At 41.3% G+C, this 20,576-nt stretch overlaps 1 protein-coding gene across 1 annotated transcript in view; it reads left to right on the top strand.

Moving 5' to 3' along the window:
- The window catches only part of RAB8B (RAB8B, member RAS oncogene family), a 76,831-nt gene that overhangs the window by 49,156 nt on the left and 7,099 nt on the right, over positions 1-20,576 (top strand). Inside the window, exons 2-6 of the mRNA XM_032174219.2 lie at positions 4,546-4,606; positions 9,442-9,502; positions 15,311-15,388; positions 16,311-16,400; positions 19,446-19,511. Of these exons, the coding sequence (XP_032030110.1) occupies positions 4,546-4,606; positions 9,442-9,502; positions 15,311-15,388; positions 16,311-16,400; positions 19,446-19,511 (356 nt within the window). The remainder of the gene's footprint in view (positions 1-4,545; positions 4,607-9,441; positions 9,503-15,310; positions 15,389-16,310; positions 16,401-19,445; positions 19,512-20,576) is intronic.

Genomic DNA, 20,576 nt, shown 5'->3' with positions numbered 1-20,576 from the left:
CCTCGGCCTCCCAAAGTGCTGGGATTACAAGCGTGAGCCACCGCTCCCAGCCGGCACCTTTGTCAAAATGAGTTCACTGTAGATGTATAGATTTATCTCTGGGTTCTCTGTTCTGTTCCACTGGTATATGTGTCTATTTTTATGCTAGTACCATGCCATTTTGGTTACTATAGCTCTGTAGTATAATTTAAACAAAGGGCTTTTTGACCTGAAGGATAATGCCCTTCAAAAACTATGTTTTTTGAGATTGTATAGTCCTTCTAAATTAAAAAAAAAAAAAGTTGCTCCCTTACTGCCAGGATGACCTCTGGTTCTTGCTGCTGTTGGTGTGATAGCCCCCTCCTTCTTTCTAGTCTCCAGTCATCTGGGGCTAGGGGATAAGCCAAGTCTTTGGAGTTGTGGGCTCAAGGACTCTCCTAGCAGCTGTGGTCACAGTTCAGCACAAAGATGTTGTGGCAGCTACTTGGACTGCTCATTGTCCCCTTTTTCTTTCTTACTTTCTAGTGCGTAGCCAAACACTACATGAAATTGCCTTCAGAGAAGTACTACAGTGTCTCATTAAATGTAGTAACATTCATGACAGGGTAGTAGTGCAGCTCTTTCATATAGATATGAATATAAAATTTGTCCTTTCATATAGCTATGAATATAAAATTTTATTAATGAGATAGGTTCGAGTATTATATAGAGGATATATAACATGTATATAATATAGAGGATAGTATGATTTTTCTCAATAGCCTTTCTATTCTATTTTTAGCAGCCTATGAATTCTAGGAGTGACCCAGCTCCAGGGATAGGCCTTGATTAATCTAAATTTAGAGAATGGATTTAGATTAATCCAATCTTGGCAATTCCCCGTGGCAGTGATTAGTTCAGGAATTCAGCCTTAGCCTGCCAGAACATGACATTCCCATGGTTATAAGTCCAGAAATGAGACATGAAGGAAAACTCGTTGGAGGCTTTGGGGAAACGCTTTCTCACTTTTGAGAGGAAGAGGAAAATAATCTCTTTTCTTCTGGTATTGCTGTTGTAGTCAGGAACTGCTATCAGTCAAGAGTGTGAAATTGATACTCCCTGGGGGGCAGAGCCCAGGGAGGTGCAGAGAAATGAGCTGGAGCCCTAGATTGAGCCATCTCTGAACCCCATCTCACCATTGGACTTGTTGTAGATGAGTCAACAAATTACCTTAAGCTAGTTTGATTTGGGGTTTCTGCTATTTGCAGCTGAAAGCATCCTAATTATATTATCATTTTACAGCTAATTATTCTTTTAATCCCTGGAGTAGCATCAGGAAATTATCTTTGCTTTAAATTTTAACATGAATGTTAATCCACTACTGATATATTGTCAAGCTAATTGTAATATGTCTTCATTTTCTTATTGGCATAAGATTTCTCAGCATCCTAACTATTGTAACTACAATATATTAAGAAATTTCCAAAGTTTTTTTTTTTTTTTTTTTGAGACAGAGTCTCACTCTGTTGCCCAGGCTGGAGTGCAGTGGTGCAATCTCATCTCACTGCAACCTCTGCCTCCTGGGTTCAAGTGATTCATTCTCCTGCCTCAGCCTCCCCGCTAGCTGGGATTACAGGCACCCACCACCACGCCCAGCTAATCTTTTTAGTAGAGTAGGGGTTTCTCCATGTTGGCCAGACTGGCTAACTCCTGACTTCAGGTGATCCACCCACCTTGGCCTCCCAAAGTGCTGGGATTGCAGACGTGAGCCACCACACCTGGCCAAATTTCCAAAGTTTTTAAAGCCATCTTCACCCTTAGTAGTATATAATGTTTACTTAAATATGTAAGAGTACCTACCCTTTAATTTAGTTACTTTACACATGTTTCTGTGCACAACTTAACTGGCAAACAGATGATCGAGTCTTTGCATGATCTAAGAGCAATTGCAGGGCACTATGTTAATAAAACCCAATAACACAGGATTAAATCACTGTGTAAAAACCAGGCTTTGAGGCAGAGCTGAGGAGAGAAGAGAGAGAACTACATGGGTGAAATTGCATCCTCAGAGAAGGCTGCAAAGTGAGGTGGTCATGCAGGAGTGGAGGAAAGGAGGTATGGGGCCCACTGAGAGAAGCAAAAGGCCTCATTTGGAGAAACTCTGAGGTTTGCAGTGTCAGGAGAGCGGTGCATCTGGTGGGAAAGGCTATATCACCAAGCTGAAGAAGTTGGCTCCACGGCTTCTTAAATAGTGCAGTGACATTACCACAGGGATTGTTGCAAGTTATTCTAGAAGTGACATGTAGGGGAATTAGACCAGGGAGAGATGTTGGCACAGTATCCTGGAAAGCTATTACAAATAATCCATGCATGAAGTGACTAGAGCTGTAGGGTTATAGACTCTGAATAGTCTATAGACGGGACAATCACTTGAACCTGGGAGGTGGAGGTTCCAGTGAGCCAAGATTGCCCCACTGCACTCCAGCCTGGCAACAGAGTGAGACTCCGTCTCAAAAAAACAAAACAAAACAAAACTGGAGTTAATGTTTAAGTCAATTTAGAGGATATGTAATTTACATGTTTTCCTGAAATTTGTTGGAAACCACTCTAAGGGGTTCTGTATAGCAGAAGTCCCCAATCTTTTTGGCACCAGGGACCAGTTTCATGGAAGACAGTTTTTCCTCCAGGGACTGGAGGTGGTGGTGGTGTGGGGATGGGGGTGGTTTAGGAATGATTCAAGCACATTACATTTATTATGCACTTATATTCTATTTTTATTACATTGTAATATATAATGAAATTATTATACAACTCACCAATGTAGAATCAGTGGGAGCTGTGAGCATGTTTTCCTGCAACAAGATGGTCCTATCTGGGGGTGATAGAAGACAGTGACAGATCATCAGGCATTAGATTCTCATAGGAGTGCACAACCTAGATCCCCCATGCGCAGTTCACAATGGGGTTTGTGCACCTATGAGAATCTAATGCCACTGCTGATCTGACAGGAGGCTGAGCTTAGGCAGCAATGCAAGTAATGGGGAGCAGCTGTAAATATAGGTGAAGCTTCTCTCACTTGCCTGCCACTTACCTCCTGCTGTGCAGCCCAGTACTGGTCCGTGGCCCAGGGGTTGAGAAACCCTGCTGGACGGAATGCAAAAGAATAGAAAAATCTAAACAAAGCTGAGTAGCCAGATGATGAGGATTTAGTAAATTGCAACTAAGTTGTATTCACTAACTGGTCTCCTCAGAAAGCTTATTGCTGATATATGATAGAGCTTGCTGACATTTGTCAAGGGCTTTGTGGTTCCTTGTCATTGAAATTGATAAATAAGTTTTGAGCTACCATAGTGGGGGGAAATATGTGAGGGAAGGGTTGAACTTTTGAAGTGCCAGAGCCCTTCAAAAGGTATAGCCCTTCGAAAGCCAAAACTTTTGGCTTCAGGTTAGAATCATCTGGGAAACTTTAAAAATTACCAGTGCCCAGGTCCCACCCTTGACTAATTAAGTCACAATCTCAGAATTTGGGGAAGGGGGCAGGCCTAATCATGAGTATTTTTTTTTAACATTTCTCAGTCATCTTAGTCCACTTTCTGCTGCTATGACAGAATACCTGAAACTGCGTAGTTTATAATGAACAGAAATTTATTTAGCTCATGGTTCTGGAGGCTGGGAACTCCAAGGGTATGGCATCAGCATCTGGTGAGGACCTTCATGCTTCATTATCTCATGCTGGAAGTCTGGAAGGGGAAGTGCACTCATGCAGAAGAGAATGTAGGAGGAGCAGGACTCACTTTTATAAAAACCCACTCTCAAGATAACTAACTCACTCCTGTGATGACATTCCATTCATACAGTCTCCACATGAATCAGCAGTGAAAGGTCCCACCTCTTAGTACTTAGTATCTCTAAGGTCCCACAGTGGCAATCTAATTTCAATGTGAGTTTTGGAGGGGACTTTCAGATCATAGTACCAGGCAATTCTAGAGTACAGTCAGGCCTGAAACCCATTCTTCCTGTTTCAGCTCTAGCAAGTAATCTGTGGGGAACATTTATTAAAATGTGTATAAAATACTTGCTAACTGTTTAAAATAGATATGCAGGCTTTCCCTCCCTTACTGTCAAATAGGCAGATTTTTTTTTTCCTTAGTCAATTGCAGAATCGGAAGAAAAATGTGGAAGGAGATGGAGGAATATTCTTTAAAGAGGTCCTGTAGCCTTCTTTAGGGAAGGATTGGGGTTGAGGAGTAGGTAGGAAGCATTGTTTATATGTACTTCAGGAAGTAGGAAATATGGCATGTTCTCAATCTATCTAAATTATATAACTTTGCAGGATGTGATCCATTTGTGTCAGAATAATGAGGCATATAATAAGTTGTATTTAACACGTGTGGGAATTCTTTGCTGAGTAATTAGCATTCCTTTCTCCAGCCTGTATTCAGAGGAAACATACCATTCACACCCTCTCTGTGTTCACATTTTCCAGTGCGTTGGAGAGCTTTTTTTCAATAGAAATCTTTGTCCTCCTAATGAGACTTGGATTATATCTGAAGAAACTTAACATATCTTTCTTTGTTTTTCTGGCAGGAATTGATTTTAAAATCAGAACGATAGAACTAGATGGCAAGAAAATTAAGCTTCAGATATGGTAAGTAAACAACACACGCAGAGTTTCTGCTTTAATAGGGAATTGAAAGTAGGAATTAAATGTGAATTGTAATAAGTTAGAGGCATCTTGTGATAGCTAAAACATCTTTTCTTTATCAGAACCAAGGGGAAATAAGTAAGCACTGGGAATCCTTCAAAGGTATCTCCACCAAGAGTTGGGAAGGTGAGAGAGGGTACTAAGTGTTGAAGCCAGAAGAGATCCGATAGCTCATCTTTCCAAAACTATAATTTTTGAGGGGAGGAAACTAAATTCTAAGGAACGCAAATTACTTCTTCATCACAGTTTGTTGTAGTTTTGAAATCTGATAAGACAGAGTAGTCACGTCGCAGGAACTCTTGGCAGGAAGTACAGATCTAGGTTCTAGCCACGATGCCTCCAAATTGAGGGCTTTGGGCCAGTTATTTCCCTTCTCAGGGTCTCACCTTTTCCTCGCTTGTAAATTGGTTCGATTGATGACATTGGAGTTCCCCTCCAGCCATGATATTTTATGATTTATTTGCATATTTCTTATTAAATAGAAAAATGAAGACTGAGAAAAAAAATCATGTCATAGTTCAGACTGCTCTGTAAGATATTTTTAAACACACTTTTTTTCTCATACATAGCACAGTACTTCTGACACCAGATATCAGGGGGTTCCCACCACCACCACCAGGTAATTCTCCAGCAGATGCCAGTTGGGTGTCTTATACTTTTTTTTTCTTCTTTTTTTAATTTTTTTTTCTTTCTGGGTGTCCTATAATTTAAGTGAGTTCTGATGCTGTCTACCTGGAGATAGCATCAGATCCCACAGGTTGAGGGCTGGGTCCCGCAGTGTCCCCATTTCAGCTGCCAGTCACAAGTACAGGTTAAGTATCCCTTATCCAAAATGCTTGGGAACAGAAGTGTTTCCAATTTTGGATTTTCTTGGATTTTGGAATATGTTCATATACATAATGAGATATCTTGGGGATGGGACCCAAGTCTAAACACGAAATTCATTTATGTTTCATATACAACTGGTACACATGAAGCTAAATATAACTTTATACAATATTTTAATAATTTTTTTTTTTTGAGATGGAGTTTCGCTCTTGTTGCCCAAGCTGGGGTGCAATGGCGTGAGCTCGGCTCACTGCACCCTCCACCTCCTGGGTTCAAGTGATTCTCCTGCCTCAGCTTCCTGAGTCGCTGGGATTACAGGCGTGCGCCACCACACCTGCTATTTTTTTGTATTTTTAGTAGAAACGGGGTTTCTCCATGTTGGCCAGCTGGTCTTGGACTCCTGACCTCAGGTAATCTGCCCGCCTCGGCCTCCCAAAGTGCTGGGATTACAGGCGTGAGCCACTGCGCCCGGCCAATAAAATTTTTTAAATGAACTGTGTTGTATGTCTACATTTTGACTGTGACCCATCACATGAGCTCAGGTGTAGAATATTCCACTATGGCATCATGTCGGCACTCAAAAAGTTTTGGATTTGGGAGCCTTTTAGATTTTGGATTTTCAGATTAGGGATACTCAACTGTAGTAGGTTGTCACCTCTACTTCTGACCAACTGGCTATAAATTGGGGTTCTGATGACCCCCCTCCTCTTATTCCTTTAATTTACTAGACAGCTCACAGAACTCAGGGAAACACTTTATTTATGTTTACTCATTTATTATAAAGGATATTGCAAAGAATACAGATGAACAGCCAGATGGAAGAGATGCACAGGGCAAGCCATGTGGGAAGGAGTGAGGAACTTCCACACTTCCTTCCTTGTGGGAGGGGTCATCTACTCTCCAAGCACATCCAGCACCTCCACGTGTCCCACTGTCCTGAAGCTCTCCAAACCCAGTCCTTTTGAGTTTTTATGGAAGCTTCCTTATATAGCTATGATTGATTACATCGTGGGCCATTGGTGATTAAGTCAACCTTTAGCCCCTCTCCCTTCTCCAGAGGGTTGAGTGGTAGGACTGAAAGTTCCAGCCCACTTATCACTTGGTTGGTTCTCCTGGCAACCAGCCTCCTATCCTGGGGCTAGACAGGAGCCCCAGCCACCAGTTATTTCATTAGCACACAAAAAGAACTTAAACACTTTGTTGGAGATTCCAAGAATTTTAGTATCTGTGTGCCAAGAATCAGGAGCAGAGACCAAATATGTTTCTTATTACATGTGTTTCTTACTGTATCACACTATCACAGCTACTATAACAAAAATACCATAGACTGGGTGTCTTAAACAATAAACATTTATTTCTCACAGTTCTGGAGGCTGGGAAATCCAAGATCAGGGTGCCATCAGATCCAGTGTCTAGTGAAGGCTTGCTTCCTGGTTTGTAGAGAGCTATCTCACTTGTATCCTCACATGGCCCAGAGAGAGATCATCTCTATGGTGTCTCTTAGAAGAGCACTAATCCCTTTCACAATGGCTCCACCCTCATGACCTAATTACCTCCCAAAATCCCCCTATCTAAATACCATCACACTGAGGATTAGGCTTCAACATATAAATGTTGGAGGAACACAAACTGTTAGTCCTTAGGATGTTTCCCAACTTTAATGTTGCAATGTGCAAGGCAAAGATCTTATGATTACCCAACTCTGGTTCATAAACTCCTGAAGAATCTGTCCAACTACAGTGAATAAATATGGTTCCTCCAGATTGCTAGGTTGAATATTTTTGACTTGAACTCAGAAGCTCTTCTTAGATTTTTTTTTAACCTCCTAGAAGCTGGTTTAATTTCTTTCAGTTCAGTGCCTTGCATGGAGCCATATAGATTTGGAGCTTTTGAAAGGTTGTTGGTGATGTTTGCTGACCTAATGTGTATTGATGACAGCAGTAGACAAAACGTAGAATTCAGAGCAGCACTGACTAAGAACGAGGCAGGGCTAAACAGTAAAGTTATACATATTAGCTTTTGCCTTAGGCTCTATTTCTTTTTTGAATCTCAGAACTGGGATAGAAGAAGAATATCCCCCAGCCCTTCTTTTATAGAGAAGGAAACAGGGACTGAGAGTGGTTAGGTCCACTTGAGGGCATATATGATGAAGCTGGGACAACTACTCAACTGCCCTGGAACATAGTGATTGGCTTCCTAGTGGTTTCCAGTGTACTTCACTGGCAAATGTTATGAAGGTTACTATAGGCTGCCCTTTCCATCCACTGGTATTGAACAAGATGCCAAATATTTTACAGATTTAAAAAGTTACATCTTTTCTCATGATCCCCTCCTTGGGTTTCTCAGAGAAATATGGTTAGTCTGCTAAAAAGTGCTTGCCTTCCATTTCCCCATGATTTGTTAGCTGTGCATCAAGCAAGTGCCCCATTCATCTAATGCTGATCGAAGAAAATGACAGGATAAGATGGCTTTTTTGTAAGGCCTGGCCCAGAGCTGAACAGCTGAGACCTGAGATGCTTGTCTCCTTCAAGAGTATGAGCTGGGCTGGTGCAGTGGCTGACACCTGTAATCCCAGCACGTTGGGAGGCCGAGGCGGGTAGATCACAAGGTCAGGAGTTTGAGGCCAGCCTGGTTAATATGGTGAAACCCCGTCTCTACTAAAAACACAAAAATTAGCCGGGCGTGGTGGTGGGCTTCTGTAGTCCCAGCTACTTGGGAGGCTGAGGCAGGAGAATCGCTTGAACCCAGGAGGCAGAGGTTGCAGTGAGCCAAGATTGTGCCGCTGCACCCCAGCCTGGGTGACAGAGCGAGACTCCATCTCAAAAACAAACAAATAAATAAATAAATAAAGAATATGAGCTGTTTAGTGGCAGAGCTGGGGCCATAGTTCCTCTGAGCCTGTTTCCTCATATGCAGAACTTGGATGCTGGTAACACCCCCAGCCAGTAGCCCACCCTAATGGGCTGTGGTAGACATCACGTGAGTGCAGTGTGACAGTATTTTGTAAGGTGTATGTCTATGTTAAGGTGCTTATTGCTTTTTAACTTATGATATTCCCATGGGCCTTCATCTTTTATTAGGATTTGGTATATACTAGATTTCTAGTATATTTCCACAAATGCCTCTTTCTCTCCTGCAATTAAATTGTCTTAGTAGCACAGGGAATGAATTAGTTCTGGCTGGAAGTGGAAAATTTGAGAATATTGATTTTCTCAAGTATCAAGGAAATTTAACTTCCTTTATAGGATTGCTTCTATAAATGAAATCAGAAACTCTTGTATTTTTCAGAATGCATTTTAATGGTATGCCATCAGCTAAAAAGCAAAAATGTATGAAAGTTTGTATAGTTTTGACATGTTGTTTATGTTTAAAAGTCTTTGAAAACATTGTCAAGATTTATGTGTTGAACTCCAGGTCCCCATGAAATCATGGGCTCCATAGCTGAACAAGTTCTTGAGGAGATCTATTTTATTGTGCTCTGCTGAGCAGAATGCACACAGTAATAAGTCCAGCTCGATTGCTTGCTTTATACAGAAATCAGACATTCAGGCAAGAAAGCAAAAGTGCTTTAATTATTAAGCACTTACAAAAAGGATTATAACTATCTTGGGGAGTCCAAGAATTTAGAACTATTCTCTATTCCCTCCCATGTGTGTTTGACTAATATAACACACCAGTTCCTAGCAGGATTTTTCTGTGTATTTTTCTGTTGCTGCTTTTATCAAGGTCTGAGTTTTTCACCCAGGTCATTGTGAGCTCTTGACAGGCTCCTGTGGCCCCACCACCTCCAGCTTGCAGATGTGCAAAGGGCTCCCTTTGTGTCTCATTCTCCTTTCCCCTGTGACCACTGCACCCTGAGCAGACTAGAATTACATCTCCTACAGCAGGGTTTCTCCTCAGTGATGCTGGTGATGACTTTAAAAACCACTCTCCTTTGTTTCATATTTTAGGGACACAGCGGGTCAGGAAAGATTCCGAACAATCACGACAGCGTACTACAGAGGAGCCATGGTGAGTGTGTTGTAGGGTTCTGTAACTCTTCAGGTAGAAGTAAAGCATGAATGTTTGTTTGCCAAGATTATAGGATTCAAGCTGGAGTCTAGTATGGAGAAAAATAAATTTTCTGATGGGGAAACAAGACATTTAAAAGGTTTTTTGGTTGTGTTTAGCAACTGTATACTTTGCCAGTGGTCTTCATCGTAATAATCAGGTGATTAACTTATAGATGTTCTAGAACTCCTCCACACGTTCTGATGTGATTGTATATTTTCATTATTTTTCCTTTTATTAATACCTTATGGCAGTCGTAACAAACCACAAGTCCTATGACTAAGTATTCCTTTCTTATACTCTCTTGTCATTCAGCCCTGCCACCATTATCTCTTACCTCACCACCTCCACAACATCCACTGCTGTGGCTCATCTCCCTGTCATCCCGCTGACCACCATTCTGCCAGCTGGCTGGAAAGAATCTGGTGAATCTTGACTACCAAGTTCTTTGCTGAATCCAGGCATTTTCCTTGCTGTCATAACTTCATCATTTGTTATGTTCTATCCTAAGATGTTTCATCTATTCAGTACACTTTCATTGCTTTTTGGCTCTGGGCAGTGTGATGCTGGGAGTACAGTGGTGAGTAAGTGGTGAGTAAGGCAGCTTGGAAGCTGCCTTACTTCCATGAGCTGTGCTTAACCATGCCTAGAATGCCAGGCCCAGACCACGGCTTTGTCTCTGGTGTTTAGGCCTAAGCCAAGCACAAGTTGGAGTCTTGAATTATGATGAAATCCAGTATGCTCAGAGAGTCTTTGAAGGTTGAACAACTGAGGTCATGAACCCCAACCTGGTAGATTGTAGGGTACCAGCTGTCATCATTCCCAACTCATTGCTTAAAAGATTCTTGTATTCCTGGAAGTGGTGCTAGGATGACAGAGCTGAAGGGGTGATAGCTGTCCCCACACCTCCAGGAAGATGTGGTCTGAACCCACAGATCCCCTCACTGACATGCTGCCCCTCCTCCTCCACCACCACTTGCTCTCCAGTGTTGGAGAGTAGCATCATAACTCATCCCCACAAAAAGATTAGGGATTCCTTTTTAAGGCTGAAGTGTACCACTAACCATTTTATGTGTATTTGTTCCCCACACTCCACCCTGTAATACTTTTAAGATTGTGAAGGGTCATCATTTTAATAAAAATAGCTGCCAGCCACTTTCTATTTTGCTTAGACTGGAATCAAAGGGAAGGGGCTTATTATATGTGCCAGGAAGACATTTGTTTGTTGTTTGTTTGTTTCCCCCAGGAAGGAATTTTAGGGATAAAAAGAACATCATAACAGGGATGATTTGGAATAGTTTACAGGTAATTCTGATTAGAGGCATCTTAGACACACATGCCTTTCTGTTAAGCAGTTTTTTGCATGCTAGGAATGATGTGCTGACACCATTTGCATGCTCATTTTCACTGGAGGGTGGGCAGGGGCACTTAGAATATGAGAGTAAATGTTTCACTTGGATGTCTGGCTCTAGTTCATTGTATGAAGAAAGAGGGCATGGAAATGTATTAAATAATACATTTAGATTTGAGGATTGTCTTAATTTATTTACTGCCTAGTCTTTCCTCACATTACTTCAGATAATTAGAAATTGTTGCTATTCTAAATAGTATTACCTTCCACATTTTGAAGGTAGAGATTTCTGTCTTTGTTCTGCTGTATACAATGCCAGTGTCTGACACATAGTAGAGGCTCAATAAATGCTTGCCGGCCGGGCGCGGTGGCTCACGCTTGTAATCCCAGCACTTTGGGAGGCCGAGGTGGGCGGATCACGAGGTCAGGAGATCGAGACCACAGTGAAACCCCGTCTCTACTAAAAAAAAAAAAAATACAAAAAATTAGCCGGGCGTGGTGGCGGGCGCCTGTAGTCCCAGCTACTCGGAGAGGCTGAGGCAAGAGAATGGCGTGAACCCGGGAGGCGGAGCTTGCAGTGAGCCGAGATCGCGCCACTGCACTCCAGCCTGGGCGACAGAGTGAGACTCCGTCTCAAAAAAAAAAAAAAAAATGCTTGCTGAAGGGATGAATCGGGGAAATTTTAGACCTAGACACCATCTTAGATAAATCTTCAGGAAATCCTGCTGTGCCTGACTCTTGGATCTCTCAAGTCATCTATTCCAGTGGGTTGCCGGGCCCACCATTTTCAGCAAGTGGTGGTTATGGCAGGTTTAGTTTGGTTGATTCAGGTATGTGGCATGTTGACAAGCACTACACTGGAGTCTGTCACCATGGCATTTCAAACACATCAGCAGCATTCATAGGCATAGCAGTGATCCTGATGGACATTTAGGCTTCGGGGAAAAACAGGACCATATCATTACATTATTAATGTTTCTCATAGACCAACACCATCTTCTGAATTCTTAGGAAGCTATTCTTCTTGTAGATATATACTAGATACATAAAGTTTTAACTGATACACTTGAATTTGTATTTCTAACCGATTCATAGTATCGATTAGCTTAAAAACATAAGAAGTAGGTGAATGATTTCTGCTATTGAAAGTGAAGATATAAATTAATAATAGCTGCCATTTATTGAGTCCAAGCTATGTCCCAGGCTCTAGGTGAAGTAGTTTACAAATATCTCAGTAGATCCTCAAAACGATCAAGCGTGGAAGATGTATTGTCCTCATTCTGTAAATGAGGACATGGAGACTGAGAGGAATAAAATAATGTCTCCAGGATCTCCCAGTTAATATATGGTGGAGCCTTAAGTTAGAAGCCTCAGACTCTAGCTTGTGTTCTTAACACCACACCATGTTCACACTTTCTGTGCTAACCAGTGAAATGAAACTTCATGATGACATGGCATGTAAATGATCTGGGTTGTTCATACAGTCCAAAGGATGGTAGAGCTAGGGCAGTTATTTGGGTGATTTTAATATTGTAGGTAGCCAAACACATTGCATCAGGAATTATGCAGAATCCACTTTGAATTGTTTTTATTGTGTTTTAAAATATACATAATAGAACATTTACCATTTTAACCATTTTAAAATGTATAGTTCTTTACTTTGACTTTTTTTTTTTTTTTTTGAGATGGAGTTTCACTCTTGTTGCCCAGGCTGGAGTGCAATGGCATGATCTCGGCTCACTGCAACCTCCACCTCCTGGGTTCAAGCAATTCTCCTGCCTCAGCCTCCCGAGTAGCTGGGATTACAGGCATGCATCACCATGCTCAGCTAATTTTGTATTTTTAATAGAGATGGGGTTTCCCCATGTTGGCCAGGCTGGTCTCAAATTCCTGACCTCAGGTGATCCACCTGCCTCGGCCTCCCAAAGTGCTGGGATTACAGGCGTGAGCCACCATTCCCGGGCTGACCTTTATAAAATAAAATTATTTACATTGAGACAATTGTAAAATTGCCTTTACAGCATGTAGCCAAAGTGAAGTATTTGTATTTGAGGCTGGAAGAAGGGAGGATAGAGGAGTTGTTTGTCATTTAAACAATAATGTATGTTTTTCTGGTTGCAAAGGATACATATACTATAGGAAACTTTGAAAATCCCAAGAAATCATCTAAAATCCCACTACTCGGAGAGATATATTCTGTTAACGTTTTGTTTCATGTATTCTTTGTCTATGTGTATATGTGTGTTTTATATGATTTATATTTATTTATATTTTATATTTACTTACAAAGTTGGAAGCCAGACCTGGAAGGACTTCCCCTACCATACTAAGGAACTTTAATTTAATTCTGAGTATAAAGGAGAGGTGCTAAAGGATTTTGATCAATGAAGTGATAGCTCTAGTGCCCTTATGGAAAGTGGATTAGAGGAGGCTAAGAATGAAAGCAGGGAAGCTGGATGTGGTGGCTCATGCTCGTAATCTCAGCAGCTTGGGAGGTGGAGGTGGGAGGACTGCTTGAGTTCAGGAGTTTGAGGCCAGTCTGGGCAACATAGCGAGACCGCGTCTCTAAAAAAAAGAAAGAAAGAAAGAAAAGAATGAAATTAATCAGGGAGATCAATTAAAGATGATGGGAATCCAGGTAAAGACTAATTTGTGAGAATCAATAAGGCCGTGTGTGTGGTAGGTAAGATTCTGGAATATTTAGGACATTGAGTCTCCAGGACTTAGTGACTGATTGGCTATAGAGAAGAAGATAACTCCCACATGTGTGCTTGGGCTGCCTGACTGGGTTGTATTACTTTCACCAAAATGGTAATACAAGGACAAATAGAAGATTCAGAGGAGACAAGACAATCTCATGTTTTACTTTGTTGAATTTGCCGTGATCACAGGGGATATCTATTGGCCAATGTCCAGACAGTGGTCTCCCGAGTACCCCAGCGTAGCCCTTCGGCCTCATCTTGTGCCCTCTGCCCATTAGATCTGTGCAGCCTTGCCAAGCTGACTTTCTTTCACTCAATCCAGTGGTCTCTGGTTCAACATCAGCAAGAGATTTACAATGTTTCTGCTATTTGCCAGGTACCTGGGCTTCCCCTCTTCACCCCAGCTCCTAGCCCTTTGCCTAGTTTAAGTCTACTAAGTTCCCAGGCTTTGGCTTTAATGTCATTTCCTCAAGGAAGCCTCCCCTGCCCACTCCAGCCCCTCAACCAGATTCAGTTACACCCCTAGCATATGAGTTCCCCATGCATCTTCATAGCAATTGTCAAAATTACAATTAGTTGTATAGATAATGGTTTATTGTCTGTTGTCTTTGTTAGCCATCTACAAGAGGAAGAGGCCTTTTCTATCTTGTTCACTGCTAGTAGGATCTAGTATAGTATCCAGGCACACAGTAGGTGCTCACTAAATATTTGTGTAGTAGATGGACGGGTGAGTAGTTCTAGCACTTAGTACAGAAGTGTGGTCTGGGGATATAGATTTTGCAGTAGCATACAGGTGTTAGTTTAAACATTTGGAAGGTAAACCTTTTAGAAATACCAGACATGGGCTGGGCGCAGTGGCTCACGCCTGTAATCCCAGCACTTTAGGAGGCCAAGGTGAGCGGATCATGAAGTCAGGAGATCGAAACTATCCTGACTAATATGGTGAAACCCTGTCTGTACTAAAAATACAAAAAATTAGCTGGGTGTGGTGGCAGGCTCCCGAGTAGTCCCAGCTACTCGGGAGGCTGAGGCAGGAGAATGGTGTGAACCGGGAAGTGGAGCTTGGAGTGAGTGGAGATCGTGCCACTGCACTCCAGCCTGGGTGACAGAGCGAGACTCCGTCTCAAAAAAAGAAATACCAGACGTGGAGTCTTTAAAAATATGGCGAGAATGGCTTTCATTAAACCAGTATAACAAATGCATTGGATTTTAAGTGTCTGTGATGTACTTAGATAGTGACAACTATTTTTTGATCAACCTATATAAAAAATAATTTTAAAGCAGTGTGGTCTCAATCTTAGTAGAAGAGTAGAAAGCAAGATAGTTTCTACTTGGAATAAACAAGTGCACAGTAGAAGTGATTAACTCTTACTCTCAATGTTATCACTGTTTTGACTTAACACTCAGCCCCAATTGGGGCTGATTGTTATCATGTGAGGTCAGGTAGAAAGAGTGTATCACCTTTACCACAATCACTAATTCATTAAAGGTTAACAGTGAAAATGTTAAAAGGGTTTTTATTTACATGGTGAGACCAGTGGAATAAGTATTTATTGATTTTTATTTCTCTGTACTTTTCAAATTTATTATGAACCCTTTTTTAAAGGGAAAAAATGGACAAACAAAAGGTTTCTGGAGGGTAGGAGTACACTGACATTATGTACTATAACTTTAAATATATAAAGTACTAAATAAAGGTATTTTTCCCCCTTATAGGGCATTATGCTGGTCTATGACATCACAAATGAAAAATCCTTTGACAATATTAAAAATTGGATCAGAAACATTGAAGAGGTATGTGTGGAAAGAGAATGGTGACATTGGAGAAGAGTCCTGCTGGGTGCTTGTAAAAGGCTCCTCTGTCTCTGCAAGGCAGCTGAGCTGCTTAGAAGCAGGGCATAGGCAGGTTGGGCCCTCTCTCTCTGAAGAGCTCCATAAATCTCTGGTGCTGCCAGTCTGACTACTGGGGGTTAGGGGGACAGAGAAGTAACGTCACAAGATTTTAAGCTTGGGCCAGATATGGGAAATAATTTAATCCTAAATCACATTTTACACATGAATAACTGAGAACAGAAAGAAGTGATTTGCCTGTGCTCATACAGCCTTTAAAAAGAAGAGCCAGGATTAAAACATCTGGTTCCCAAATTCTATCCCACCATGCTGTTTGGCTAGCAACAATTATCTCTTTACCATGGCAACTTTTTGCCCTTCTGACATTTTCCCCATCTTAGATATTTGAAGATTGTTTTAATTCCAGGATAATTGGTATTAAGATTTTTTAGTGTCTTTGTCACTTAAGAAAGAAATCTGACTCTGAAATAATTTTGTACACGTTTCTATTAACTTAGATGAATTTCTTTTTTAAATAGTACAGAATCCAGAATGCCTTCTCCACTGGTTCACTCAGTACCAAGTTTTTGTCCTTCTTTGACCCAAATCTTTGGAAATTTTGTCATTAGATCACTGTAAGCTTTATTTGTGTTTGTTCCACCTTCTTTCCAAACCTCGGGAAGAAGGTTTGCACAGGCCCTGTGAGGGCTCTTGTACTGTAGCTTTGCCCCTCTTCCCATCTTTAAACTTTTCTCTGAATTAGGCCTTGTGTGAGTAAAAGATTATTTGTCTTACTAAATTCATGTGTTTCTGACAGGTTGGATTTGTCTATTAAGTATGGGTTTTTCTCAGGCTGTTTTTATAGCATGCTATTTTCTCCCTGCAGCATGCCTCTTCCGATGTTGAAAGAATGATCCTGGGTAACAAATGTGATATGAATGACAAAAGACAAGTGTCAAAAGAAAGAGGGGAGAAGGTAAATGTGAATGGAATGGATAAAGGTTGGAATCTACTCATATTAAGCATTTCTTTTCTTCATATTATTTAATTATTGATTTAAGTTTTTTTAATCTGTGTTTTAATCCTTTTAAATTGGATATCAACAACAAAGAGATGTAATCCATACTTGAATGGTGTGAATTAGTATTCGAGATCCAGCTCCCTATACTGTGTGGTCATGACTCATTCCTAAAGAATTTGCTAACGTTTTCTGGGAGATACAAATTGGTACTTTCTCAGATTCCTGCAGCTTAGAGTTCAGACTGTTTCTTCCAGATCTGTGTGAAAATGCCCAGTTTTGAAGTTAAAGTAATTCATTCTTTTTGAAAAAAAAGTTATAGGATAGGTGAAGTTTCAACAGGAATCATTTTCCAATTCATTTTTTTCCCTAAGAATATTTTACTACACATTAGCTTTAGGTTTTATGGATAAATTCCTTGTAACTGATCAAGCTATGGATGTCATTTATACGTTGTTTATGGGCATTTCTCTCTTTTGTGTCTTGTAAAGCAAAGGAATATTTTGTGCACATATTTACTTCTGTGACAGATTCTAAATTGACTTAGAAGCTTCACTTTTTAAGTCTTGGAATTTTGCTTTAGCCTTTAAAAAATTTATATATGCAAAATGCATTTTCTTTTTTTTTTCTTTTTTTTTTTTTTTGAGACAGAGTCTTGCTCTGTCTCCCAGGCTGGAGTGCAGTGGCGTAATTTCAGTTTACTGCAACCTCTGCCTCCTGGGTTCAAGCAATTCTCGTGCCTCAGCCTCCAAGAAGCTGGGATTATAGGCATGTGCCACCACACCCAGCTAATTTTTGTATTTTTAGTAGAGACGGGGTTTTGCCATGCTGGCCAGGCCGGTCTTGAACTCCCGGCCTCAAGCAATCCACCTGCCTCAGCCTCCCAAAGTGCTGGGATTACAGGTGTGAGGCACCATGCCCCGCCACATTTTGTTTTTCAATCTGACTGTGAACTTTTGCTGCAAACTTTTTTCCCCTAAAAACATTTACTTAATTTTAGCATTGTAAATGAAATAGGAACTTTTTGAGGAATATATAAGAGTTCGCAATTTGTCTCAATCAATAGAAATCAAAGCATGAATACTTTAGTATTTAAGTTTTTGTTCAATTCTGGACTCATTTATTAAAATTAATTAAGGCCTGGCACGGTGGCTCATACCTGTCATCCCAGCACTTTGGGAGGCCGAGGTGGGCGGATCACGAGGTCGGGAGTTTGAGACCAGCCTGACCAACATGGTGAAACCCTGTCTCTACTCAAAATACAAAAATTAGCCGGGCATGGTGGCATGCGTGCGTCTGTAGTCCCAGCTACTCAGGAGGCTGAGGCAGGAGAATCACTTGAACCCAGGAGGCAGAGGTTGCAGTGAGCTGAGATAGTGCCACTGCTCTCCTCCAGCCTGGGCAACAGAGCGAGACTCTGTCTCAAAAAAAAAAAAAAAAAAGTAATGAAAAGTCAGTATAGTTTTTTTTTTTAAATTTGAGACAGAGTTTCACTCTTGTCACCCAGGCTGGAGTGCAATTGCGCGATTTCAGCTCACTACAACCTCTGGCTCCCTGGTTCAAGCGATTCTCCCGTCTCAGCCTCCCAGGTAGCTGGGATTATAGACGTCCGCCACCACACCAGGCTAATTTTTGTATTTTTAGTAGAGACGGGGTTTCGCCATGTTGGCCAAGCTGGTCTCTTAACTCCTGACCTCAGGTGATCCGCCTGCCTCGACCTCCCAAAGTGCTGGGATTACAGGCGTGAGCCACCACACCCGGCCTAAAAGTCAGTACAGTAACTGTTGGGGAATTATACTTTGGGAGCAGATAAAAGGAGTGAATGAATCCTAAGATAATGGTAGTTTTACCAGTGGAGGGTCTTGACTACAAGTCAGCCAGATTCTTGGCATTTTGAGCAAAGAATTGGACAAAATGCACACACACACACACACACACACACACAAAACAATGAAAGGATGAAGCCAAAAAAAGCACAAATTTATCGAAATGAAAGTGCACTCCACAGAGTGGGAGTGGGCTCGAGCAAGCAGCTCGAGCACTGGTTACAGAATTTTCTGGGGTTTAAATACCCTCTAGAAATTTCCCATGGGTTACTTGGTTTACACTCTGTAAATGAAGTAGTGGCCCATGACCAGTCTGATTGGTTGCAGAAGGTGACCAATCAGAGGATGAAATGAAGTTACAAAGTTATACCCTGCGCAGACATCTGATTGGTTGTGGGAGGGGACCAATCGGAGGTACTTGCCATTTTTAATCTGTGAGTCAGAAAAGGGGAGGAGGTTGCAAAGGGAGTAACCCCTGTACTTTTGTTACTTGGGTGTGGAAGGCTGGGGTTTTTCTTTTGATTTAGTTCTAGGAAGTCAGTGTGAATTGGCCTTAGGTTCCCTGCCTCCAGACCCTATTCTCCTACCTCAGGAGGGTGGGTATTTATCCCGTCTTAGAGAACTAAAAGTACAAAAACAGAAAAAAAGAGAAGTACTTAAATTATTATTATTATTTTATTTATTTATTTATTTTGAGACAGAGTCTCGCTCTGTCACCTGGGCTGGAGTACAGTGGTGTGATCTTGGCTTACTCCAACCTCCGCCTCCTGGGTTCAAGTAATTCTCGTGCCTCAGCCTCCCGGGTAGCTGGGACTACAGGTGGGTGCCACCACGCCCGGCTAATTTTTTGTATGTTTAGTAGAGACGGGGTTTCATTGTGTTAGCGAGGAGGCTCTCTATCTCCTGACCTCGTGATCCATCTGCCTTGGCCTCCCAAAGTGCGTGAGCCACCATGCCTGGCCTTAAATTATGTTTTAAATGGAAGTTGTGCCATCCTTCTTATGATGATTAAGTTAAATTATTAAATTCCGAATACAGTAGAAGAAAACAAAGAAATTTGAGAGGAGTTCTGAAATAGATACCCTACCTTTGAGACTTTGAAAAACCTAAGAAATATAAATGCATTATATGTTCAAGTATCTTTTGCTAAATTTAAATATTTCTGTTTACTTTTCAGCTAGCAATTGACTATGGGATTAAATTCTTGGAAACAAGTGCAAAATCCAGTGCAAATGTAGAAGAGGTAAGAAGGAAACGTTTGGTAACTTGTTACGGAGCAGCACCAGTGCTTAGGGGCCTGTGTTCAAACAGCTCTCAAAGCTTTGGTATTTTCTGACATAATGAATGCCTTTTGTTGACCCAACTCCACTTTGTACACTTTTGTGCTTCTGATTTTTTTTTTTTTTCTGAGATGGAGTCTCACTCTGTCGCCAGGCTGGAATGCAGTGGCATGATCTCGGCTCACTGCAACCTCTGCCTCCCAGGTTCAAGCGATCCTCCTGCCTCAGCCTCCCGAGTAGCTGGTACTACAGGTGTGCATCACCATGCCCAGCTAATTTTTGTATTTTTAGTAGAAACGGGGTTTCACCATGTTGGCCAGGATGGTCTGGATCTCTTGACCTCGTGATCCACTCGATTGGCCTCCCAAAGTGCTGGGATTACAGGCCTGAGCCACCGCACCCAGCTGCTTCTCATTTTTATGTAGACGCTGGTTGTTGAATTTCTAGCATCTAGCCTCCACCTGGGTTATATTAGATTGCTCAGTTAAGATTCACAGAATAGAATATGGAAGTTCAGTTTTGCCCTTTTTTTGGGTAGCTGGAAATCCTGGACTAGAAGACCAACCAGTGTCCTGTGCTCATTCATGTCACCCTGTATGCCTGCAGCAGAAGAGTTAAATAACTTTCAAGGCTGTACTCTCTCAAGGGAGAATTAAGCTGTTAGTTTATTGGACACATTCCTTTAGTGTACACATTTGAGGTAGATTAAGCACAATAAGTTGTAGCAGTGGCATTTAGTGGAAATAAGAAAGTGTGTTTATCAGGGAGTTGCTTTAATAAATTTTCATTAAGTTAGCTGTTAAGGAAAACCAAACCATCTAAAGTCTTATGAGAATAGATTTTCTTCAATACCTAACGTAGATGACCAGTTGATGGTTGCAGAAAACCACCATGGCATGTGTATACCTATGTAACAAACCTGCACATTCTATACATGTATCTCAGAACTTAAAGTGTAAAAAAAAAAAAAAAAAAAAAATAGGTTTTCTTCACCAAGAGAACTGTTGATATTTTCTTTTTTAAAAAAC

This window comes from Hylobates moloch, unplaced genomic scaffold (assembly GCF_009828535.3).
Source record: "Hylobates moloch isolate HMO894 unplaced genomic scaffold, HMol_V3 SCAFFOLD_14, whole genome shotgun sequence".
NCBI lineage: Eukaryota > Metazoa > Chordata > Mammalia > Primates > Hylobatidae > Hylobates > Hylobates moloch.
Note: the sequence above shows the minus strand (reverse complement) of the source record. Positions and strands in the feature narration are given on the sequence as shown.